Source organism: Artemia sp. Qi Xiang Cuo, chromosome 20 (genome assembly GCF_049724085.1).
Source record: "Artemia sp. Qi Xiang Cuo chromosome 20, ASM4972408v1, whole genome shotgun sequence".
Taxonomy (NCBI): domain Eukaryota; kingdom Metazoa; phylum Arthropoda; class Branchiopoda; order Anostraca; family Artemiidae; genus Artemia; species Artemia sp. Qi Xiang Cuo.
Genome location: NC_142813.1, coordinates 44,174,349 through 44,201,214, shown reverse-complemented (window position 1 = coordinate 44,201,214; position 26,866 = coordinate 44,174,349). Strand labels below are relative to the sequence as shown.

The window sequence follows — 26,866 nt, the reverse complement described above, 5'->3', positions numbered from 1 at the left end:
AAATTGTATGGAAAAACGCTGCTGAGGCAACGCGAAGCATTGCAACTTTCTTTGCTTGACTTTGCCGGCAAGTTTTACGGAAGCAAAATTTTGATTTTATTTATTTGTTATTAAATGCCGTATTTGTGGACTCCTCAAAACCTTAAAATGGTATGTTTCAAGATAAGCTGATTTTGTTTGATATGAAATAGAATTTGTTTTGTGCTTAAAGCCTATAGGCCATGGCAAAATATGTAAAATAAACCACAATTACACAGAAATTATATAAGGGCAACAGGGATCAGGTGGAAGTCTTCTCTATTCTACATATTCTGGTAATACTATTTGTATATTATTCTACATGCTTCCCATACGTGATTCATGCATATGCAACAAGCATTTTATTTACATGAAACACACTATCTGTTTTAATTTATATTCGTTATAGCTTCCATTCAATCATTCTTAGTAATTTTTCTTAGTTTTAATTTTGAATGGCTTCTTAATTTTATTTTCTCTTTCTAAATTTAATTTATTCATTCAAAGCTATTGTGTTGCACGGGCAACACTTTGGTTTTGTCCTTTTGTTTTTCCTCTGCCACAGATTTCAGCTCATTACAGCTAAGTGGTAGGGGTCTAACGGGGTCTTTAAGGGATTGATGTATGTTGATTTACATATCAATCTGTCTTTGTTTCACGGTTATCGGAGGGGAAATAAAAAAGCTGAAGTTTTGTTTTTGCTCTTCTGAACATTTACAATTATGGAGATACGTCCTTTTGATACCTGACTGACGAAAAGTTTTACTATAAAGGTATACATATTAAGTTTTGCTAGAGAGGTATGTTTGAAGCAGAATCAGGCAATGGTTCTCATCCTATAGTATCGGAGTTATTAAGTGGGCCCTTTTCCCCTCCGACGTAACTCCACCCCTCCTATTGGCAACTTCTTAGTACTAAATTGAAATGGTGCACCTTGCTTGATGTGGAATTTAATGAGTCTTCCAAATTTTCCTCTGAAATTTCAATTAGACAAATTTTCATATTACTATAACTTTCAGTTTGTATGATGTGAGAGCCAAGGCGGGCGAGACCATTCAATGCCGTCCATCTTTTTCTACCACCAACTTTTGGCATAAAGTGTGGCATGTCGCACTTTGTTCGAACAGAAAAATGTAAAAATTTTCAATCTGAATTCTCGAACCACCAAATTGGTACATACCAGTTCTAAACATTCCCCAGTTCCTCCGCCAGTTTTTTAGCATGAAGGTGGGCATGTTGCACTTTTTTTTTGTTTTGCAAAATCATACATGGCTGTTTGATCTCTACGACTGAAGAATTGCAGTGGGTCTATGGCCGCTCAAGCACTACCCGTCCCTGCCCCAGTAGAAAGACATTAGTTATAGCTTGTTTAAGTAGAAAATAGACATGTTGCACATTGTTAGAAGAGGAATCACTCAAGAATCTTCAATCAGTTCTGATAGAGGCACAAATTGGGCCTTTACATCCTTCAACACCCCCCTCCCTGCCTTATGCAAAATGTAATACCCAACTTTCAAGCAGAGTGGTAGGTATGCTGCAACCTTTTTGAAGAGGAATTAGGTGTTTCAACCTTTTTGATAAGGTGTAAGGAGTTTCATTTTATATGGAGAGAAGAACAAACTCAGCAGTTCGGACAGAACCAAAGGAGACAGAGGAGATTGATTTTCAGAGGTATTCACCACTTCCGAGCCCCACCTACCTCTTCATTAGCAATTTGGTTGGAGGTTATCTACAGCCAAGAAGGCATTAGTCAGATTTTAGACCGACGTGCTTCAAATCTTCATTGTTTAGGGATGCCTCCTCTATCACAAAGAGTAACCTACAAGGCTTATTCCTCTTTCGGGCTGAGGGGTTACACACCTAGGCTAATTGGTCTACCTTTCAATTCATTTCTGGTAATTTTTAGGGTAAGAAAATTAGTCTTCACACAAGTGATTAAGCTATGATTATATGTGAATAATGGAAAATAATGACATCATTTGATAATTATTAGCGAAGTTTTTTTGTGTGGCAATTAGTTGTTGATGGATTTCAGACTGTTTTTTAGACTGATTACTAATCTTTTAGACTGAGTTTCAGGAGAATATGCCGTTGCCACCATCAAATTCATGTAAAATATTAATATATGTTTTACTTTGAGGGATGTAACGTAGCCGCTTGTAAACGTGTTTTTTTGTGGGGGGGGGTATTAAGAAAGCAATATAGTGCACCATTTGCACCAAATGCACTATTTATGCGTGGTACATTTTAAACGTAGCACCAATTATCGGATATCAGCTCTTGAGGTTTTTGTTTTCTTTTTGAGGAAATGAATAAAGCAATATGGTGCACCAAATGCACTATTTATACGTGGCACATTTTAAACCTAGTACCAATTATCGCATATCAGCTCTTGAGTTTCGTTTTTTGTTTTTGGGGAAATTAATAAAGCAATATGGTGCACCATTTGCACCAAATGCACTATTTATACGTGGTACATTTTAAACCGAGCACCAATTATTGGATATTAGCTCTTGAGTTTTGTTTTTTGGGGAAATTAATAAAGCAATATGGTGCACCATTGCACCGAATGCGCCATTTATGCGTGGTACATTTTAAACCTAGCAACAATTATCGGATATTAGCTCTTGAGTTTTTTTTATTTTTGGAGGGAAGTTACTAAAGCATTATGGTGCATTATTTGGACCAAATGTACCATTTATACGTGGTTCATTTTAGATCTAACACAATTGATTGGATGTACAGAGACGGAAGTTGGTCTTAAGAATGCGGTTTATTTTGAAATTGTCTTTAATAACCTTTTTTTTTTTTTTTAAGAAAAAGTCCATCTTGAACTGCTGTTCTTATTGAAAGTTCTTCTTCAGGGGTGTCAAATCTAGTAATTCAATTTAGAAATACGACTATAGCTTCTTCTGTAATCAGGAATTATTCCCATCTGTAAGGGATATAACTTTAATTGAAATAAGAAATCCGAGTCGTCTGGTATGCTTCCACACTACAGCGTCATCAAAAGAAGATGTAATCGCAATTACCTGCAGTCCGATTGCTTGAGCGCCAGAAATATGGATGAATTTAGATATGACGTCACGCCATGTTTAAAGAGTTTCAGGATCTTTCCAAAACTGTAAAAAACGTCTTTTCATAACTAAAATATTATTCTATTGAATCTGTATTAGGCCTAGCTACTGCTTCCGAAATGGCTTCAACTAGGAAATTATTTTTTCACAAGAGTGTTCCTTTGAAAACGAGTCTATTTTACATTGGCCGTGGCTCACTCTTTATTGTGTTACTATTACTACCGCAAAGATGATGGAGATTATAACCCTCCGGGTTTTTAAAAGTGGTGGTTCCAATGGCCTCATTTTTTTCTAGACCTGTCGTTCACAATGTATTTAAAGGCAAGAACGATGCCTCAATTAGCCACAAAGAAAGATGAACAGAATATTCTGAGGGTGCTAAACTGCTATGAAATTGTAAGAAGTGATTTTAAAAAAAAATCAGAAATTTTTCCACTACTTGGAAATGAAGGAAGATTTATTTTGGGAGGAGGAATTAGATACAGTACAGGATTGAAAAGGCCGTAGTTGCTGATAGTGGGCTAAACGAGTTTTTGAAATATAGTAACTGTAAAACTAGATGAAAGTTATTGAAGATAAAGGTTCGAAAAACAGCCTTTTTTTTTTTTTTTTTTTTTTTTTTTTTTTTTTTGCAGAAATGATGTGTATGGCCTACCCTTGGATGGTTTAAAATAGCCCCAAAATAGATTTTTTTTTTCCATTCTGTTATATTTTAATAATTCAATTTCTGGTAACTCTTTCTTCAAGAAAAAAAACCGTTTGTATTGTGCAAATACGAAGAAAAACCTTTTGTTTTTATTATTCCTATATTCGCGGCTCCAGGTACTTAAAGGTATCTGATATGCCGCTGTGTAACTACCTCGTTTTGAAACCTTGAAGTTTTAAATGTCTGTTGAACCTTCTTTTTAAGGAGTCAACAGAGGGATTTGCATGAACAACATCCCCAGAAAGATCGTTCCAGATAGAAATGCAGCGCCGGGTGAAGCCCTTCCTCAAGACTCGGTTCTTGGCGTGTCCTCCTTTAGATAATTGGATCGATCTGTGTGCCTTCGCGTCAGCCTTGTTGGTTGGACAAAAGGGGACATTGCGAGAGAGCTTGTTTGAGGTCGAAATACTTCTTCGACCTAATTAATAGATAATTAATTATCTAATTAATAGATAATTAATTCAAATGTAAAATGTACAAATAACCTGAATTATATTAAAAGTGCCTAGTGTTTTCAGTAAAGTGGTAATCAGAATGTAGCTGATATACCAGAACATTAAGGTTTTTTTTGGCTCTTTAACAGGTAACTACTCTGTTTTAATTTCCAACCTAGCTTTAGAAACATTACTCTGGTATCCACATCAGATTTGACACAGTAAAAAAAAAAATAGATTCAATCTAATTCAGGAAGATAAATTTACATGACGACGGTGTAAGGGGTATCTATTATTAAATACTTTATTACTATATCGTTATTACTGATTGAGAAACAAGTTATACAGTTAACACTGCCAACAATGAAGGAAAAGAGAAACAATAAAATACAAATAAAAAGACAAAAACTTAGTGTCAAATAATTATACACTGCTCTAATTTGTGTGCTATTTATTAGTCTAATTGCAAATACTTCATAAGTTATCAGATTCACAATGTAAAACCTCAGCAGCGTTGCCAAGGCCTTGAGATAAATTGTACCAGTTTTCTGACCAAAGTTGTACCACAAGAGATTAATTTGTACCATCTGGTCATTAGGTTAAAAATTCGCTGCTCGCGTCGCTTTGCGACGCTCGCTTGTAGCTATATTTAATTGATTTCGCTGAAAACCGAGAAAAAGTTCTAGGGCAAGAGCAGGAAAAATAAATCCAAGGCAGTAGCAACCTCATGGCTCGACATATCAAGAATCCTTCTATAGACTTTCTCAGCTTAACAAAATAGCAGTCCCAAACCGCTAAAAGCATTTTAGAAGAAAGTTTCAGTAAAATTTTCTAAAATCGTTCTAGAAGCTGATTGTTGGGGTTAATCCTTTCTTTCAAAATTTTGGGAATTAAGGTGAATAATGGATAAAGTAAGAAGGCCAATAACATAGTGTCAACAACTTATAATTTACCTGTAGGATGAGAAACGAGCGCCAGAAGCTACAATTAAAACATATCAGCAATCACAATCAAACCATGTAAGTGGCTAGCCCCACAGATTCCCATGGGTCCACAAACTAGGCTACCCACCGGGGAGTTACACGTTGACCACATAATTCCCTGGTCATCCTATATAAGTTCTTGGTCGATTCTACTAATCATATCTAAATTAATTTAAAAGAAGTATTTCGAAGTACAAATTCATGTACTTGTAGAAAACAGTCATCGACGCTGCATCAAACCTTTCATTTGGAGGCTGAGACGAATCATGTGTAGAGGCGCAGCCCGCCCTGTTTGCTCTATTCTGGGTTTTCTGGAATGGTGCTAATAGCGTTTTCGGGGTACCAACATATAACAGGCATCCATATTCAGCTGTGAGTATGATACAGGACTTGTAAAGTGGAATAATTGAGCTGTATGGAAGAAGGTTTTTACAGCGAAGAGATAGGCAGAAAGATAGGTAGCGAAGAGATTCCAAGAAATATAGGCAGAGAAATGAATCTCCAGTAAACGAAGCTCCTCGACTCTCTTCACAGTTTCTTTTTTGAAAATGAAACTGGAGCATTCACGCGGCATCTTTGATCTTGTAATAAGAAGCTCCTTTGTTTTTGAGGCAATAAAGTTGATCATTTATGTATCAGACTTCGTTTTCATTTTAAAAGATAGAACTGTAGGGAAAGGGAGGCTTGTGTTGGGTCTTCGTGTTTTTGGGATGGCTGGGCGTGTCGTGGTATCGTCGGCAATGTGATGCAGAGGGTTTGCAAGGTTGTCTCCCATGTCATTTATGTAGATAAGGAGGAATCTAGATCCCTAGACACTGCCCTGGGGAACCCTGTTTTCACTGAATCTTCCCGGGAAATAAACCCGTCGAGGATAACCCGCAGTGAACGATCTAAAAGAAAGCTCTCAATCACTATTAACAAACATCCCCGAACACCGTATGGATGGAGTTTCTTTAGCAGGCGACGATGCCATGCTCTGTCGAAAGCTTTGACAATGTCGAATGACAATAGCCTAATGTCGTACCCCCTTGCCAGAAGGTCGATCCACTCCTGAAGCTGGACCGCTAGGCTGTCTTAATATTGAAAGCTTCCTCCGGAATCCATATTGGCGATCGCTTAGAAAGTCATTTGGATCCAGGAAATATTGAAATGTTTTATTGGAGACGTTCTCATAGACTTTGGTATCGCAGAATAATTTTCAACGCTTTGAACAATTTTCTTGAGCGATATTCAGACTGCCCCCACCCTCCAGGCAGAACAAAATATACAGAAAATGTAAAATTGGCTGCTCTTCCTCAGCATTGTACGTTTTTAAGAAAAGGGTTTCATCAAGTCTTTAACCCTGATAATCTGTGTTTGCCTTTACTTGCTCTAGAAACATTTTAGCAGAATATTTTTTACATTTTCTTCGAATTTTTTTTTTCAGGCGGATTCCTTTGAGAGCGAGATTGAGCAAATACTTGCGAACAAAAAGAAGAAGTTGGATAAAGATAAGCAAGACCGACTCGATTCCTTAAAAGACTTATTAGAAAGGCACCGGTTTCATGTTAGAAAGTTGGAAACGCTGTTAAGGATGCTAGATAACTTAACGATTGACGTTGATCAGGTATCCCTTTATCATGTAATTCCAATTTTAACTTATTGATCACTATTATTTTATACCACAGACCATTCTGACTCATAAAATTGTCGACTTGCCAACCTCGACAGGGAAAGAACACTTTTGCCGTCCAGGGTTGCCATTGACAATTTAACAATGTCCCAAGATTGTCTTATGGCAATTAAAAGATTAACTTGGCAAAATCTCCTAGTTTTGAAAGACATTTTATTTTATGAAATAATAACGTGTATACTTACAACGTAATAATCAAGAATCTATGGAGCGTGTGGGCCTTTGCCCCTCCTCCCAAAACGGCAATTGTCCTGGGGTTGATGAAAGTCGATGATGTTGTTGGTTTGAATGGACTGGGTTTTACTTACCTTTTTTCGTGTTGTAATTATTTGTTCATTGTTTTTTTGTTTCAGGTCAGATTGATAGTCTTTTAGTACAAAAGAGACAATAAAGATTCTCCATAGTAGATAGATTAGACAACCCCTACAGCTCAGGAAATCGTTTACAAAAGAAATAAAAAAGATAAAGGAAAGTTTTTTTTATTATAGGGTGGCGCATAAGTCTCTTTAAAATGCAATATTTTGTTTTAAGAAAATACCTGGTATTTTGAGATTAATTTAAATTGATTTTGCTATTTTTTTACGAATCGGACAAAAATTCCAGGTATGGGGGGGGGGGGGTCAAAACTGGTACCCCTCCCCTTAATACAGCCTTGTGTGTCACATAGTATGACTTTTTATTATTCTAATTCCAAAGAGGTTTCCAGAATAATGTAGAAACGGTTTGAAAATGCGAAAAAATGGAAATCCGAAAAAATAGCTGCATTTTTTTTTTGGGGGGGGGGGGGGCATTTGGAGCACATTCAGAAAGAGGAGAGAGGTTTCTGTAGAGGTACGTAAGAAGAAAAAATATCTGCATAGTATGAGGTACATGCAGTCCACTGCGGTAAAATTTGTTATGAATTTAAACACTCCATGTTACTCTTACTTTAGTTAAAATAAATAATTTGATTAGCCTCTTTTAATAACATTGTCATTTTATAATAATATTAGATTTTATAATAAAAATTAAATTAATTTAATAATAAAATTATATGAAATATTAATTTATAAAGGGAAACTTAAAACAAAAGCTTATTGTTTCTTTCTTCTAAATTTTATCCTTATTTGTTTTGTTTTTTTTGGAATGGAAATAAGTTTATTGATCAGTGCGGTTTTGTGAATTAAGGCCTTGAATTGAAAATTGAGAAAGGGCCAGTATCGCTTCAAAATTACATAAAAACAACAGTTAATAGTTATGAACGTATTGCTACAATTGAATACTACTACTACTCACAACTCACTGCAGCACTAAGCCCCCTAATGCCAACACAGCTACGCACGCTCCTTTTCCATCCCAATGAATTCAAAGCCTCCCACTATACACACATGCTGGAAGTTCCCATTTCCCTTAAATCTTTTCTTACGACATTCTCCCCTTTCGGGGGCTACCTACTTTTCCTTTGGTCCTATCTTTTGGCCGACAAGGGCAATACCTAATGAATATTTTTGTCTATGTCTATAAAATCTAGCTCATAAACGTTTGGCCGACAAGGGCAATACCTAATAAATATTTTATGTCTGTGAACTCTAGCTCATAAATAACGACGAAGAGCAATAGGGTAGAGCAATAGGGATTTTTTTCGTAAGACAGTGGAACTCTAACGAATGTTTCGACCCTATATCCAATGGCCGTCTTCAGCAAAACACGAATGAATATATGAAAAACTTTCGTTATAATACGACCTTTAAAACTAAAAATGTTTTTTAAAATGGTCCCAGTATCCTCATTTAAACGAAGTTCAACCTGAACTAACGGTCCCAGTATCCTCGTTTCAACGAAGTTCAACCTGGACTAACGATCCCAGTATCCTCATTTCAACGAAGTTCAACCTGGACTAACGGTCCCAGTATCCTCATTTCAACGAAGTTCAACCTGGACTAACGGTCCCAGTATCCTCATTTCAACGAAGTTCAACCTGGACTGATAGATAAAATAAGATGAAACGGGGTAGTTCCTTCAAGTAAAATTAACTAAAAAAAAAAACTTTCCATAAAAATAAGTTTTTCAAAGAAAAATAAAGAACTCTCTTAAACCAAAAATGAGCAAAAACAGAATCAGATAATCTAACACGTGTAAACTACCCCAAAACTGCACAAATAGAAAAATGAACCTAAGAACAAAAAAGATCGACAACAAATTATCGATTTAAACTCAGCATGGGAAAATCCTAACATGAATAGGGCTCAAAACCCCTATGCCTTCCCAAGGCCAGAACATAATTTGCACTTTACTGAAAAAATGCAAATGTTTTTGATTACTAAAATGTTAAATTTTGAAAAATATGTATTTAAAATTTTGTTTACTAAATATCAGTATATGTATATTAAACTGACAATACACATTCATTTGTATTTTCTTTCAGTAAAGTGCAAATTATGTTCTGGCCTTGGGAAAGCAATGGTAATGGCGTTTGATTAATTCTGTGTGAATTTGTAGGATTTATCATAATTGATCCTTGTGTAACTTGGTGTAAAATTCGAAGTTGGAGTAAAAAGACGTATTATTTTCCGATGAACAGTGTCTGTATTGATGGTGTCAAGTCAAAAGACCCTAGGTTGCACCACCTAAATTATCACAAGGAACATGAAAACTGAAGATTTTAAATATCCAGGTTTCTGAGCTTTTTTGACCGAAAATTTTCAAGGTTTCCAGCTATCATCAGTGACCGATTGTATTTTGTTTTTAGTTTTCAATTTTGTTTACATATATTTTTTATGTTTAAATTTTTGTTTTAGTAAATTATTTTTTCAGGTACACTAGATAAATGAGTGTCCGCCCTCAATGAGGAGCCTTGATGACAATTCCCCCTCTCCTTCCAGAAAAACAGACAATATAAACAAACTTAACTTTGAGACCTAGACCCTTCTGTATTTGTCTCTTCTGTCCTCACATCTATTTTAAAACCAAACCATATTGGCTTTAATGAAGATATTGCTTCGTCACAGATTTTGACACGGTTAAAGAGCTTTTATTTATTACCATGATACTTATTCATTGGGGAATTGCACCCCCCCCCATTCAACAATATACCTATTCAATTGAAAAAAAAGAATCATTATGAAGAAGCAAAGACTAAATAGGGTGAACTCGGGTAATTCTGGCCCCTTATCGAGTTTTTTTTCAGCTTAATTTGGTCCCAAAATGGCTTTAGAGTTGCTGCTGCACCAAAGTAACACATCTCAGGGAGGTTGAACTTACCTCAAGCCTGGGGTAAATCTGACACCCCCTAGGTAAATCCTATGTATACAGAGATAAAAAATTATATCACCCAAGACATGATAGAGCATCCCTCTATGTACGAAAATAAATATACAAAACTCTTGTTAATAGTTTCGTGAATTATTGTTAAATGACTGTGAATTCATGTAGAATTTCAGATATCAGGAGGGATATGGGACCAAAGGCCCCTGGGACCGAAATTCCCACCTTGTTCACATTCCTGACACGCCTTGTTTGATTATAGACCTGTTATATTTATCGTAAAATTTACCAGTCGTTTACTTTTGAATTTTTGATATGATAAGAATTTTATATGCTAATAACAGTAAAGCTTAGAGATTAAAGCAAACCCATCATTGGGATTGAGAACTGTTAACATTATGAATAGTTAACAAATACACTGATATCTAGGCTAGAATTGCAAGACTAGACACTTGTATACACTTGGTAAATCCGACATGTCGGAGTTACTCCAAATTGTGACTTTTTTGGGGTAAGTCTGACACCCCTTATATCTCCTCACTTGTTTGAGAATAAAGTACTAATAGATAACCATAAATACTTAAACTATCCTTGTAACTCATCAGCAGTTTAAAATCATTCTATTATCTTTCTGTTTTTCTGCATTATCCCAAAGAAATTGCTACCTACCTCGTATTAAAATTATTCTATTATCTCTCTATTTTTCTGTATTATCACACAGAAATTGCCACCTACCTTGTATTAAATTCATTCTATTATCTCTCTATTTTTCTGTATTATCACACAGGAATTGCCACCTCGTATTAAATTCATTCTATTATCTCTCTATTTTTCTGTATTATCACACAGAAATTGCTACCTACCTCGTCTTAAAATCATTCTATTATCTCTATTTTTTCTGTATTATCACACAGAAATTGCCACCTACCTCGTATTAAAATCATTCTATTATCTCTTTTTTTTCTGTATTATCACATAGAAATTGCTACCTACCTAGTCTTAAAAAAATTCTATTATCTCTTTTTTTTCTGTATTATCACACAGGAATTGCTACCTACATCGTATTAAAATCATTCTATTAAATCTTTTTTTTCTGTATTATCACATATAAATTTCTAACTACCTAGTCTTAAAATCATTCTATTATCTCTCTATTTTTCTGTATTATCACACAGAAATTGCAACCTACCTCGTCTTAAAATAAGTCTAGTATCTCTTATTTTTCTGTATTATCACATAGAAATTGATACCTACCTAGTCTTAAAATCATTCTATATTCTATTTTTTTTATGAATTATCACATAGAAAGTTACAACTAACTCGTCTTAAAATAATTCTATTATCTCTCTTTTTTTCTGTATTATCACGCAGAAATTGCTACCTACCTCGTATTAAAATCATTCTATTATCTCTATATTTTTCTGTATTATCACAAAAAAATTGCTACCTACCTCGTATTAAAATCATTCTATTATCTCTTTATTTTTCTGTATTATCACATAGAAATTGCTACCTACCTCGTATTAAAATCATTCTATTATCTCTCTATTTTTCTGTATTATCACACAGAAATTGCTACCTACCTTGTGGCTAGCAATAATGTCCTTCAAATTTCAGAAATCATTCACTACAAAAGGAATTGAAAATGGTGGAAATACTGAATACTATTGTCAAGTCTCAAACCAAAGGAAGAAGATGAAGTACGCAACCACCGGTATCTGTTATCAGTGGGCCAGATAAGACGGGGTGTTTGAGTTACCCATGTGTCGGACTTATCCGAGTCCACCTTGAAAACGAAAAGATTGCACGTTCTGAAATTAAGGTTCATTTGACAAAAATCTCATTTGATGAAATAAATCTCATAATATCATTTGATGAAATAAAGATGAAACACAACTTGTTTAGGCAAGAAATGTTATATGCGTGCTTTGCATTACCACATCAGATCTGACAATCCTGGTTTTAATACTCATCGAACAAAAATTCTTCAGGCGGGGCAAAGATTTAGAAAAAAAAGGAAAATTGACATTTTTTTTCAATACTACACAAATTTGGCTATTTTTTGGCCAGTCTTCTGAGGGGAAAACACCGAGTCTGCTCTTCTCTCTCTCTATGGTGCCTACTGACTATAAAATTAGAAGAAATAATTGGCAATTAATAACCATTCAATGTAGAATACTTCGTTTCAGAGATTAATTTGTTCCTTTTGTTTTTACCTTTTGTTTTTAAATAATGTTTAGTGTTTACTATGTTTTGTGTTTAATATTGCTGTAAAAGGTAATGCAAATTAGTTGTGGCGTTAGCCGTAACCACAATAGCTATTTTTTGAATGAATCTCTTTCAGATCAAAAACGTTCGAGAGGATGTCAATTACTACCTGGAGGAGTGTCAGAATCCTGGTTTTGAAGAGAATCAATTCCTTTATGATGACATTGACATGTCAGATGACTTAGTGCCGAGTGAAGTAAGCGGGATTGGTGATGGTGATTTAGGTGAAACACCGATCTCAACACCATCTGGTAGCTCTCCAGCGCCGTCACCCGCCATCAACAATAATCATTCCAGTGATAGTTCCACGACGGATGAGAAACGGAAAGCCAAGCCCGGAGATGAGTCTCATAAGGTTTGTTTTATACCTTATACAAGGACGCAAGAGAGAGTGAAGTGAGGTGCGTTTAAAAGTCTTTGGGTTTTCTAAAGAACTCGAAAGATCTAACCCAGATCGGGTTTCAAGTAGTATCAAAGGTTCTAGAGATAGTCCCGTCAACCGGTCCAATCCACATCTGTCAAGACAAGTTATCGGCTGAGTTCTCCCAAACTTTACAACACAGGTTTGATCCGGGGTCCCGAGTCTCATATGGTATGTTTTATAGCATATATTAGGACACAAAAAAAAGTGAGGTGTGTTTTATTAGGGAGCCACCTTCTGCCTCCCTCAAGAATGGAAAATTAGAAGTGATCTTGATGCACAAATTCTTCCAGTGATCTTCCAGTCTATGCTGAGGAGGAAGTAGGGACACAGATTATAGGGATAGTCACCCGTTCCACCCCATAGCTAGCATCAAGTCAAAATTACTGCCTGCTCTTTTATAATTTCAGACATGGGATTAACCCTTGAGAAATATAGTGGAATCTATTAATGGAAAGGGGAGGGGATTTAATTTTTTTAATCAAGGTTAAAATCTATAATTATATTATTTTTTTTATTTCTTTCAAATGAAAATAACAAACAAAGATTTTTCGATGAAAATATCCAATAAAGTTATTTTCTAAAATATAAGGGGGAATGCCCTCCCCCCTCCTCCCACTTGTGTCTGCGATTGACGCTTGTGGAAGACGAAATCCAAACCCAGAGATAAGTTCTACTAGGTTTACCATCTAGATGTCTAAAGACCAATAGATCAGTTCATCAAGTAAAAATTTGTTAATGACCGGGCTTTTTTAAATTTTTAAATGGATTTGACCCGTGAGCAACAGAAACCCAATCCCAGTGTTGTTTTTTCCCTTGATGTTTACGCTCTAGGAGTCCCTTTAGGGACCCTAATATAATATTTTACCAAGTGAAAGTTTGATGATGAACACAACGAAATGAAAAGGTTTGCAAGAAAATTAGATAAAGAAAAATAGGAATTAAGAAAATCGAATTAAGCGAAAAATTAAAAGAAAATAAAAGAAAATTCTTTTCAATTGATGAAGGAAAATTAAAATGCTTGTATAACTTACAAAATAATTGTTAATTCCGTAATTGACAAAATGCCAAAAAATAAAGTCTTAGAAATGTTAAAATCACAGTTTATAGAATTAGCAGTATGACCATTCCCTATCTCACCCATTATAAAAACCCGGACCGAGGTGCGAGTGCTTCAGAGAACGTGTTTGCAGATATAAACATAAGCGGCATCAGATCTTTTCACGGGTAGACAAGTCAGATATCTCTTGGACGCGAAACTTGGCTTCAACGTTGGAACACTAATTTTGAAGAAACTAATTTTAAATTAATTTATTCCAATACATACATGAAAATCGGTAATTAGTAGTGCAATGTTATTATTAGATGTTTTTAGCAATTAAAAATAAATTTCGAAGTCTCAAGTTGGTTTCAAAGGCATTTTGAGAAAGTTTCTGCCAAAATACGTGTTCCAGGGTAATTGGACCGCTGATGGCAGATCAAATGAGAGGAGCTGTTTGTACGCGCCGATATAAATGTATATATATATATATATATATATATATATATATATATATATATATATATATATATATATATATATATATATATATATATATATATATATATATATATATATATATATATAATATATATATATATATATATATATATATATATATATATATATATATATATATATATAATATATATAGTTTCTGCCAAAATACGTCTTCCAGGGTAATTGGACCGCTGATGGCAGATCAAATGAGAGGAGCTGTTTGTACGCGCCGTATATATATATATATATATATATATATATATATATATATATATATATATACACTACGAAAACTTTACGAAAAAGAAAGTTTTTTTAAAGAAAAGTAAAGGCCATATTAAACTTAAGATCAGTAGAAATAAAATTTTCTGAAAGTTCCCTAAGAATTTTACGAAAAACACTTCTTAACAGACGTTTGGTATTTTCTTGGATAGGGCTATTATTGCAACTTTTACCACAGCAACCAATAATTAGAGCCCGAGTCCTAAAATTGGTCTCAATCAGGAACCCTTATCGCTATCTAAATTCACAAAGTGCAAAGATTTTCAAACAGAGGTGTTTATTGTTTAAAGTTCAGGAAAGGTCTGCCCATTTCATACGAAAACAGTCTTATCTAGAAAATAAATATCGTAGAAAATAAACATCACGACGTGAAAAAAAAATGATAAACCATCCAGTGGCGGATCCAGAGGTGGAAGGGGGGCGAGGGGTGCCCCCCCTCTAGTAGTCTAAAGTAGCGTAATTTACCTAATTAACGCAATTTTGCATTAATTAAACTTGCTCCTCACGTAAGTTTGTCGGATCAACCTATTTTGCGCCCCCCCCTTAAAAAATCCTGGATCCGTCCCTGAAACCATCACACCTACTCCACCAGTTATTAGAAGAAGAAAACATTCCTTATTTTCACAAATTTTATCAATCCCCCCCCCCTTTTTTTATAAAATCCTACATATGCCGATCAGTTGAGTCCACTGTATGTAAATAATAGATTAAGTCATAATTTGTATATAAATTAAGTCATACCCGTGAGATGGAACACTTACAAACCACTTGGCCGGCTCACCAAGTTTTTTTCTGCTTTCGCAATTACGAATAATGCACTTTGTAACCATTTCTCATTGATTGACGAAAACACACTAACCCGCTAATGCAGAAATAAGTGGGAGGAGCGTTTTGTTCGCACCGAGAATGAAGACTAGAAATGATCTGCGATAAACTTACTGGATAATTCTATAAACAAATTCAAATTTTTCAAATTCAAATTAATTTATTTAACATAAAAAAATACAAACAAATTTACAGCGGCCATCTACAAAAACCCGAAGGTTTGTTTACGATGGCTGCAAATCCATTATTATAAAGCTCTACATCCACATAAAAACTATCTCTTTACGGGGAAAAATCAGCACTTGAACTAAATCAACATAAATAAAATCTCCTACTCTAAAAGGATTACACTCTACAAATCGCAAGTGATAAATATCAAATATCCACCTTAAAACATACACTAAAAAAAAAAAAAAAAAAAAGAAAGAAAAAAAAAAGAAAAAAAAAAAATAGATAAATCTAAAAAAATCAACTATGACAAAAAAAATAAGAATCAGCTAGGCTATAGAGCCGACTCCGTGCGCTTTGGCTGGGTAATTTCGCGAAAATGCGACCATTATCTGTCCAAACAATTTTCATACCAAACATTAATCAAATTCAAAAATCTAATCATTCAAATTATAACCCAAAAGGTAACGCTTCAATCTACTCTTGAGCTGGCTTACATTATCAACTTGTCTAATAGCATCCGGGAGGGAATTGCACACCCCCGGTCCCGCAAAACGAGGCAGAAACGCTACAAGTTGAGTATTCCGGAGCTCCGATGCAAGGTCATTCGCATTTCTAGTCTCATAACAGTGATAAGATTAGTTAGCTTTAAAAAATTTCCCAAAATACCTCCGGTGAACACTTATTCAAACATTGATAAATAAAAATTGCTAAATGTTAATCCCGTAACTGATAAATATTTAAAATTTTCAAACTTGTAAAGCAATTCAACGTGCTATTTTCAAACTGAATGTAATTACCTAAAATACGAACTATTTTATTATGTAAAATTTGGACCTTTCTAAAACTTGAAATAAAACTACTAGTCCATAGCATGCAACCATATGATAAATAAGGGCTAACAATAGAATGATAAAGTAAAAGTAAAACATTTGACGGTAGTTGATTTTTCAGTCTTCGTATCACACCCAACCCTCTTGAAATCTTAACTGCCACAAGATCACAATGTGATTTCCAACTTAAATTAAAATCAAGACTAAAGCCCAAATATTTAACACTATTTACATGCTTTAAAAATTCACCGTTAAAAATAATTTTATTATCTAAAACACATGAAACTCCATTTCTACAAAATGTCACGAAATTTGTTTCTGAAATATTCACTACCAAATAACTAGAATTAGTAAAACTTATCAATTCAGCGAGGGCCTTATTTATCTTCCCAATTAACTGATTCAGACAAGTAGCTGTAATCGTAAACACCATGTCATCAGCAAAAGACGTTATAAGTGCATCTGATATAGAAGAATCCATGGTATCAACGTAAATTAGATAAAGAAGTGGGCCAAGCACTGAACCCTGAGGCGCACCAGAATTAACGATAAAAGTTTTTGAAATAGAATTTTTAATAGAGACTCGAATAATACGCTGGTTAAGATAAGATTCAAACCATTTCAGAAAAACCCCTTGGATCCCTAAACGGCTTAGCCTATTTAATAAAATTTTATGAACCACCGTGTCAAAAGCCTTTCCAAAGTCTATAAATACTGAAAGTACCAGTACACTTTTTTCGAGAGCAACATTGATGAAATCTGTTAGGTGCTGGACTGCATGTACTACAGAGTGGTTTTTCCTGAATCCAAACTGGGTATCACTAAGAAAACCGTAAGTAGTCAGATGGTTATAAAGTCGTCGATGCATCACTTTTTCATACAGCTTAGCAAATAGGGGCAATATTGAAATCGGCCTCCAATTAGACGGATCAGTTTTTGAACCCCTTTGTGAAGCGGAATAACTTTAGCCTCTTTCAGACGAGTAGGAAATTCACCTTTCTTCAAAGAAAGGTTAATCAAATAAACAATACAAGGCAACAAATATACCATAACATGCTTGAACGCTTTCAGATTAATTCCCTCATTTTCTGGAGAACTTGATTTTACCAATCCTATTATCTGTTTTAATTCTTCAACGTTCGTTTCATCTGCAGACATTTCCAATCCAACTCCCCTTTCATCACTAAACGTCTCATTAATTTCATTATTTTCATCGTATGGATTCTCGCTTATTGATTCACCAATCTTAGAAAAATATTCACCAAAGAAATTAGCCACCTCTTCATTTCCATCAACAAATTTACCATCAAAGATCAGACTAGGAGGAATCTCGGTCTCTTTCTTCTTATTTACAATTTCATTTATAATATTCCAAGTCGTGTTCGTATTGCCGTTGTTTTACTTAAATTTATCTCCAAAATATTCGCGGATGCATGACCGCCGTAGCCGATTTAATTTATTACGGATTTGTCTAAATTCAGTTAGATCTTGACTATGGTTACTATTTAAGTAACTCAAATACAATGCATTTCTCCTTCTAATTAAGTCAAGTAGCTCCATAGTTACCCAAGGTTTCCGGGGTTCCTTTTTCCTCACCTTTATGCTCTTTACTGGGCAAGTTCTCTCAAATATTGGCTGCAATATATCCATGAACTTTTCGAATGCCGCAGAAGCATTTTCAGATTCTTGATAAACTGTTTTCCATGACGAGATACTTATTTCCTCTCTACACTTCTGTAGGTTCTCTTTTTTTAGTTGCCTCTTTTTAACCTTTGTCTTGTTCAGCTTTATCGCATAATGATCTGAAATCGCAGCTACTATAGGAAAATGATCGGACGCATCACTTAAAATAACGTCAGCATAACGGCCATGTAATACCCGGGATCGCATGAAAATACTGTTAATAAGTGTAGCTGACTGTCCTGTAACACGAGTCGGAATCCTAACTAATGGATAAAAATCATAACTAGAGAAATGGTTTAAAAAATCCAAATTGATTGTATAAGCTTCAAAGATCAAAATTAAAATCCCCCATGCAAATGCACTCCAGATTACTCAATTCTACTGCATCCATTAAACTACTAAAACCATTTTCAAACTCCTCCCAAACTGTACTCGGCGGCTTATAAACCTCAGTAATCAATATATTTTTTCCACCAACTTCCAGCTCAAGAGTAAGAGATTCTACCTTACCTTCTATCCAAACTGATAGGTCTTCCCTTATTTTAGAAACAAAATGATCCTTAACCAAAAATTCCAAACCTCCACGTCCCATTCTCTCTCTATTTCTTACAATAAGCCTGTATCCTGGGAAATTATATAACGACAGAACATGCTCAGAAGTTAAAAAAGTTTCACAAAGGCCAATTACATCAAATTTACTATTCACATTATCAATTAACTGGAGAATTTCATAATAGGTTGAAGTTACATGGCAATTCCAATGACAGAGGCAAAACGATCTTGCATTCACCTCTAATCCTGAAGAAATCACATCCACATAACAACTATCTCTTTGCGGGGAAAAATCAGCATTTATACTTAAATGCTGTGGTTAAAATCTAGAAGATTTAAGAAGGCCCAAGGGTTAAAATATATTATGTGAAAGTAACATGGGAATCTTTGTTTGGTTTGATCACTAGCATTATTTTCGATAATGAAGAATCTTTTAGCATAGATAGAATTCATTTAATTTCGAATTTAGTTATTTTAACATTATTCCAATTTCATTATTTTCGATTATGAATCTATTAATTTCGATAGTCAATAATATTTTAGAATGTTGCATTATTTCTGGGTGGAGGGGGTCACTTTACTTTTTTGATGCATTTAGCGATCATTGGAGTTGGTGAACTTATCCATGATAGTTTTTTACCACAAAAAGTCTGTTTGTATTTTTAATTGGCCTTTAATATTTTTCTGGGATTATGTGTATTGTCAAGAGACGATGCCAAATGTTTTTAGATAAACTATACTCTGATTCTATTGAATATGTGAGTACAGTAATTTAAAGAATATCAAGTGTCTTTGAATGTCCATATTCACATATCTGATGGATTGTGACTTATTCTTTGTAAGTAGATTTAGTTTCAGCTTTGTCAACAAGTCGGAATTCCGAAATGTTTTGTTTCTTTTCTTTTTACCTTTTTTCATTTTTTCTTTTAATAGATTTTTTTTCTTTTTATAGATTTATTTATTTATTTTTATTTCTAATTCTGCTATTCTTTTTATTTATTTTTTTTTTCTTTTGTGTATCATATTTCTTTTTTCTTCTTATCCTCTTATTCTTTCTTACGTTTGTATTATTTTTTAATACTATAACCAAAATATCATCTCATTTCGAAGATAGAATAACAAATTTTTCAGTAATTTACTGAAATTCCCTAAATTTGGAAAATATTTTGAGCAATTTCAGAATCAATCTACTTTCTATTCTTGAACACATTTTCTCCTCTTATATCAGAACTAAATGAAATAAAATCCACTAGTTGTAACAGCGATTCCCAGCCATTTCAAAAATGGAAAAAAAAAACTGTTCATTTTAGAATATTGTATTGTATCTCGCTGGAGGAGTTGTCTTCGCGCTTTTATTTATTCCGCTATCATTGGACTTATTGAGTTCATCCATTAAAATCTCCACTACAATAGTCACTGTTAATTTTTAATTACTTACTTATTTAACTTACTTAATCCTCATGTCGGGGTGGCGTTGAGACCGGATTCAGCCCTCTCCACGTGGGGTGGTCTGCAGCAAGGGCCTCTGCATTAGACAGCAAAATTCCAGCTTGGTCCAAAAAATTCTCGAAATTATCACTCCACCGGAACTGGGGTCTTCCTCTTGGACGCTTCCAGCCGCTACTGGTTGGTTCAAAGTCGTGAAGAATCCGAGCCGGAGTGTCGGCAGGCACTTGCAAAAGATATCCAAACCAACAAAGTGTCCCCTCGGCAACCAGGTGTGACAAAGGTGACTGGGAAGTCATACTTCGTAGGCGGTCGTTGCTGACAGAGTCTGTCTATCAGATTCTTTCGATTGTCTGAAGCCACTTGATTGAAGAGTGTTGAGATAGCGCTGGACAGCTGCAGCTGCAGGCCGAGTTTCAGCTCCATATACCAGAATCGAATAAACTGACCCTCCAAGGATCTTCATTTTTGTGGTTCGTCAATTTTTAATTGACCTTTAGTATCTCCTTTTGCCTACTGTGTTTAGATAAACAATACTGCAATCTCTTTATATACGTGATGAGCTGAGTTTTAGGTTTGTTAGCACTACTGAAATTTCGAAATATTCCCTTTTTTCTCTCAATATTGTCGTGATAACAGAATTTAAAAGACGTCAAGTATAATTCACGTATCTGGTTGACATATCACAAAATCGCATATTTGATGGATTATGTCGTTTCCTTTATAGATAAGCTGAGTTTTAGGTTTGTTAGCACTACTGAAATTTTGAAATATTCCCTTTTTTCTCTCAATGTTATCACCAAAATTTCATCACTTTTCGAAAAAGGAAAAATAAATTTCCGTAACTTTTGAAAATTGGGAAAAAATATTTGAGTGGTTTCTGATCCGTCTATCTTCCATGCCTGAAAACTACACCCATTCCCTCCTCTGTGTTTCCGAATTTAATTTTGCAAAAGAAAAAAGGGGTGGAAATCCAGTAGTTGCAAAGGTGATTTCAAGCAATTTCAAGATGGGTTCTAGCAATTTCAGATATTCCCATGCTTGGAAGCTATCTAATCTTTGTATTAGAAGTATAATTTACAAAATAAACAAGAATTTATTGCCTGATGATAAGAAGGGAGAGCAGTATATACTGGGACGCTGTATATAGTCGGTCATGCCACCTTTCTGCCATCTAGCATTCTCTAGAAAATCCGTAAGCGTCATATAGCATAGTAAGCTTTTTCAACCATCTAGACTAATTATTTTGGCATGTTACAATATCTGTTTTTGAGTAAACCTGTCTCAAAGTTTCGGAACTACCCCCCGAAAAATTTTTTGCCCTTAGATTTTCTTTGTTTATTCTTTTTTAGTTCAATAAAATTTCGTGCTTCTAGTACCAAACGAAAACTAAATTATCTTGTCATTTTATGTGGCCATCTTGTGGCTAAAATATTCAGGAAAAAAAACGCTCGATTTTTAGATAGATTTCATCTGATATTTAGTGGGACAGGAAAAAATTGTACACACTTTGACATGTCCCAGTATGTACCAGATGAGACCCGTCTGCAAAATCGGACGTAATTTTTTTCTTCTAAATGTAATTTTCTTCAAAGGATTTCAAGTACATCCAGGTTGTCAAAGCAGCATAGATACGATGTCTCAGGAATAGGATAAGGTTTTAAGTTTCAAATTTCATGGAAATTACAGGGGGAATAAAACTAAAGCAAAAGGTACAATACATTTTCAGACTGTCAAAAGGGTGTATATGCAATTTCCCAGGAAAAAGGGAGGGGGTATGTTGGAACTTTCAGAGCACGTTATTGGGGATGTTTACTAAAACAAAAGACACTATTTCCATCCAAGTTTGCCATAAACGTCTAAGACGACATCTCAGGAAGAGAAAAAGTTATTCAGTTGAAATTTCAGGACATGTTGAGGGGATTTATAACTAAATATGGATGTTAAAATGGCCCATTTGCAATATATATGAGATGGGTAAGTGCATTGCGGTGAAACTATCAGGGATATTGCAGTGTATCACAATCAAAATGCACTCTGTATGTAGGTTTTCAAAAGGGCATGTAAACAAAATCTAAGTAGTAGCTGAAAGCAATAAATTGAACCTTTGAGGGCTACTACAGGTACTACTTATGCGATTAGTACCACTGCTATTGTGATTTTTAAACTGTTACTGCTTTTGGCTTTTTAAATTTGGGACTACTTGCATCTGTAAATACTTGTGACTGTGACTCCAACAACTTGCAACTGCAATTGGCAGTGCATGCGACTTTGACTACATCAACTATATTGCTATAGCAAACAACAAGACAATCCCTCAGAACTGGGGCAATGCCAAAGAAGTAGAGATAGACTAGCTGGTTGGCTTTTGAGCTCAAAATGCACAACAGTCTACGCAAGCCTGAAACCGCAAGGTTGAGTTAAGCAACGAGCTTTAACAGGGTCAACTTTGGACGGTTCTTCTCAAACCTGAAGTTAGTTCTAGAAAAGCTTCCTTTGACTTCAAGTGACATATACAGCAGTGAAAAAACTCCCATAAGCACAGTTCACGTTCCTTCTAAGGTGTTTGGGTAGAAAATAGTGGGTAAGATGACATCCTCAGAGACAGGTGTCCTTTTGACCATGGTTGGGACTGTTTCTTCAAGCGGTCAGTATTTACCACCTTACTTTATATTTCCAAGGAAAAATTTTCAGCCTCGTGCTAACTGGTGCTCCAGCTAACTTAGCAGCTGGAGCCTCACCATCGGGTTGGATCTACAAAGATTTATTTTTGAAATATATTCATCACTTCAACGGTATATTCCTATGTATCAAGCTTCTCAAGAAATTCTCAAGCTTCTAATCTTAGATAACCACGAGTCTCGCGTCTCCTTAAAACTTGTGTAGTTTGAAGCAGATTCAGGCATTACACTACTTACCTTCCCCCCTCAATGGAGCCACAAGCTCCAGCCGTTAGATGTTGGTGTGTACTCTCCCTTGAAGTACCAATACAACAGTAGCTGCAGATAACTGGGCGTTGTCTAATTCTGGGTCCTTGTCCTTGACAATATATGACGTTACTTTTTTTGTTGGAAGAAGTCTTCCTCTATCGTTCACCCAAAATAACATTATGAGGCATTTGCGAAAACTGGATTATGGCCCGACAATCCTGAAATCTTCGCTGATGAAGGTTTTCTTACCTTCTTTGTCACTGACAGGCCTGCTCCCCCTAATCTTCATGGACCTGCCCCAATTAGTCCTGCAAATGACATCCTATATAATCCTGAAGACCCTGAGGTTGAGGTGAACAATGAAGAAGCTCGGAGAGCATCCACTCCTTTGAAATCAAGAATGAGTTGCGCCTGAACAAGCACTACCTTTCCCCAAAGCAAAACCACGGGTTACCCAACTTAGTCGAGGACGTAAGAGAGGAGCTTTGAAAGTTCTGACTGTTGCCCTTGTCACACTTCGGCTTGAAAAAGAAGAAAAGAAAGCAAAGATCAGCAAAGTAGTTGATGAGATAGTTGCTGAAGGGAAAACACTGACACAAAGACGAAACTCGGAATAGAGCTAGAAAATGAAGACGAAATGGTCCAGGGCAATGAAAGTGACGATTTTTTGAAAGCATGTTCTCCTGATGAAGAGGATGTGAATGAAGAAGTCTTTAGCTATTTCAACATTGCTGACTTCGTAAAGGTAGTATATGAGGGAGAATTTTACCCTGGTTGCATTGTGGATCAACCAAAGAATAATACCAAAGTAAATGTTATGTTCATGGCAGGACTTCAGAAAGAAGAGGACTCTGTCTTCTACCCCAGTTCACCAACTGTTAGTTAGTTTATAATGAAAGTGTCATTGATTTTAGCTATTTGAGCTCAATATTTCGATCATACAAGTGATTTTCATACTTTTTTGTATAGTAAATGAATGGTTTGCATCCTAACCCGATGTATCATAAAATGGGGGCATACAATAGTAAATTGGGAGCTCAGAATAATAAATATTGAGTCCACTACAATGCAAATGGGAGCCTAAAATGACAATAGGAGTCTAGGGTGAAAATGGGGGGCCTACAATAATAAATGGAGGTGGGGAGGAGAGGCTACTGCAATGAAAATGGAAGACTACAATGAAAATAGGAGCCTATAAATGAAAATGGTTGCCTACAAAGAAAATAGGAGTGTATAATGAAAATGAAGAAACTACAATAATAAATGGGGGGCCTGCTGCAATGAAAATAGGAGACTACAGTGAAAATGGTAGCCTATAATGAAAATGGGAGTGTACAATGAAAATTGAGAGCCTACAATAGTAAATGGGTGGCTTTCTACAATGAAAATGGGAGGCTAATAGCCTATAATGAAAATGGAGAGTCTACAATGAAAAATCAATATTATTTGATTTTTTGAATGAGAAGCGCCTAAAAATTTGGGAACATTCAGGATTTAAGAAGGGGTAGTGGGCAATAAACCGAGCGCCACCAAGCGCCCTCATTGTTGCGTATGCTCCTGTTGGTAGCACAAAATCCTTGAATTAGCTCAAAATATGTCTTCAGCCTCTCTGTTCCAAAAGAGTTTTCAGCCTCTTTTATGAACTATTCGTTTGTAAAACGAGTGCTCTACTAAGAATCCACGTTGCGGCAAAGTGATTATGTTATCAGTAGCTCAATTTCTCTCCTATAAGAGGGAGAAGAGAAGATACAACGCACCTGAGAAAACATTATTATAATAAGTTCCTCGTTAGCACACTATATTCTGTTTTTCATTTTTTTTCTTGTCAAAAATGAATATATTACGGTTTTTTATACTTTTTTTGGTGTGCTGATTCTGTGCAATTTAGAAACAAGTATTTGTTTATAGAGACTTTTTAGATGGTATCTTGTCGTATTTTTATAACATCTACATATCTACATTTTAATTATTTATTTGCTTGATAATTGTGTTTTAAGTGCGCATAATTTTTATAGCGCATTTTTGTGCTTATTTTGGATAGGAATTCCGTTACTTAAGTGAATGGGGAAATCCAGATCAGTCAAAAAAGTATAAGCCCAATCATAGGTGAATAAACCAGTCAAATCTTTGAAAGTGTCAAAGGGTAACAAAGTGATGTGTCTTGGTTGTGTTAGACGTCTTTAATGCTTGACAATTATAGAAAATTATCTTATGAAAGGCCCCAATTTTGATGCATTGCTTAGTCTAAACTAACTGCTTTTGATTCCCTTGAAGACCCAATGGACCATTCTCTACTCTCCTATAAGCGATACTTGTATGATAAACGCCCTACCGCTCAAGTTGTTCATTTATTGACACATTACAAAAACCGTTTTTTTTCGTTAGCTTCTTTCAGTTTAGCGTGAGACAAGACAAAGAGAAGTGAGATTTTTTTTTTTTTTTTTTTTTGGGAAATATATAATTTGCGCTACACATTTGCACATTAGGGGAGTAGGGGTAAAGTAGTTGAACAGTGTGAAGATAGGAAACAATTCTTACTGCATATTATGCAGAATAATTTTACCTAACACATTAGACAAATAGACCCGTTATACTTTGACCCCCCGCCAACTGCCCCCCCCCCCCTAATGTGCAAATATATAGCCAAAAATTGTTTCTAAAGTATTGTATCTTATTTTACTTTGGTATATTTTTGTAGGATTGAACGTCAGAGTATCTTCTGTCAGTAGTACTGTCAGTATTTTCTAATACATATTAGAAGAACATTAATTAGGGCATTTATCATACAAGTACCCTTTAAACTGTAGCATTTTATTTTTTTTTTCAACCTTCCCGTTGTTTAATTTTCATAATTAATTATGGAATTGTTTTAGTTACCTGTGAAGCCCACTGCAGTAAAACCTCCAATGTCAAGCAGTACCTCCTCAACAGTTTCTATGGCAATAAGCAATAGTGGCCCCACTCTTGGGTTGACGACGCCTATTACTAGTTCAGTGTCGTCTGCACCTGTGCCTAACTCTTCACATCCGTTACCTAAGTCAGCGACTTCGACGCCCGTGAAGTCGCAACCCCCGCCCTCCCCAGCATCCGAATCCACCCCTAATAACAGCTCACCAAGCTCAGGTAGGTCATTTGTAACAATGTAATAGATACTTTTTGGATAAAAAAAACAACAAAGAGAAAATTCTCATTTAAAAAAAAAACAACAAACGAGACTGCGGGCAGTCAAGAGAAAAGAAACGACAAATGCAAAACAACGCGGATATTTCCCTTTTATCCAAACAAGGCGTCTTCAGCACGAAAGAAACAGAAGAGGAACAAGATTAAAAAAAAAAAAAAAAAACAAGCTAAAACTAAAAAACCAATAAAACCACCACCAAAAAAAAAAAATATATATACAATTGGCGCAAACTGATCCACGTAGGGAAAAGATGATATTATAGAGTTACTTCAGTGAGAACACCAGAGTAACATGGTGTATTTTTCGTTTCTTTTCCCTCCACTGGCCGCAGTCTCGTTTGTTTTTTTTTTTTTTACTGAGATTTTTTGTCTCTGTTGGTTTTTTGTCATGGCTGGCCAGTTCGGCTTAAGATCTTTCACTTTTTGGATAATAAGTAATTAATAAATTCATAATAAGTTATTAGTAAACTGATAATAAGTAATTAGAAAAACTGATAATAAGTAATTTCTTATGGCAAAGGTTTGTGTTAAGTAATTAATAAACTCATAATAAGTAATAGATATATGCCTATGGAGGACCTGTAGGGAAAGAAACATGTTAAGAA

At 35.1% G+C, this 26,866-nt stretch overlaps 1 protein-coding gene across 2 annotated transcripts in view; it reads left to right on the top strand.

Annotated features, from left to right (window-relative positions):
• The window catches only part of Not3 (CCR4-associated factor Not3), a 106,578-nt gene that overhangs the window by 46,042 nt on the left and 33,670 nt on the right, over positions 1 to 26,866 (top strand). Inside the window, exons 4-6 of one of the 2 annotated variants that reach the window (XM_089105946.1) lie at positions 6,645 to 6,824; positions 12,478 to 12,756; positions 25,955 to 26,204. In XM_089105946.1, coding sequence (XP_088962072.1) covers positions 6,645 to 6,824; positions 12,478 to 12,756; positions 25,955 to 26,204 — 709 coding nt within the window. Of the gene's footprint in view, positions 1 to 6,644; positions 6,840 to 12,477; positions 12,757 to 25,954; positions 26,205 to 26,866 lie in introns of both variants that reach the window. The other variant, XM_089105945.1, reaches the window with a different exon arrangement.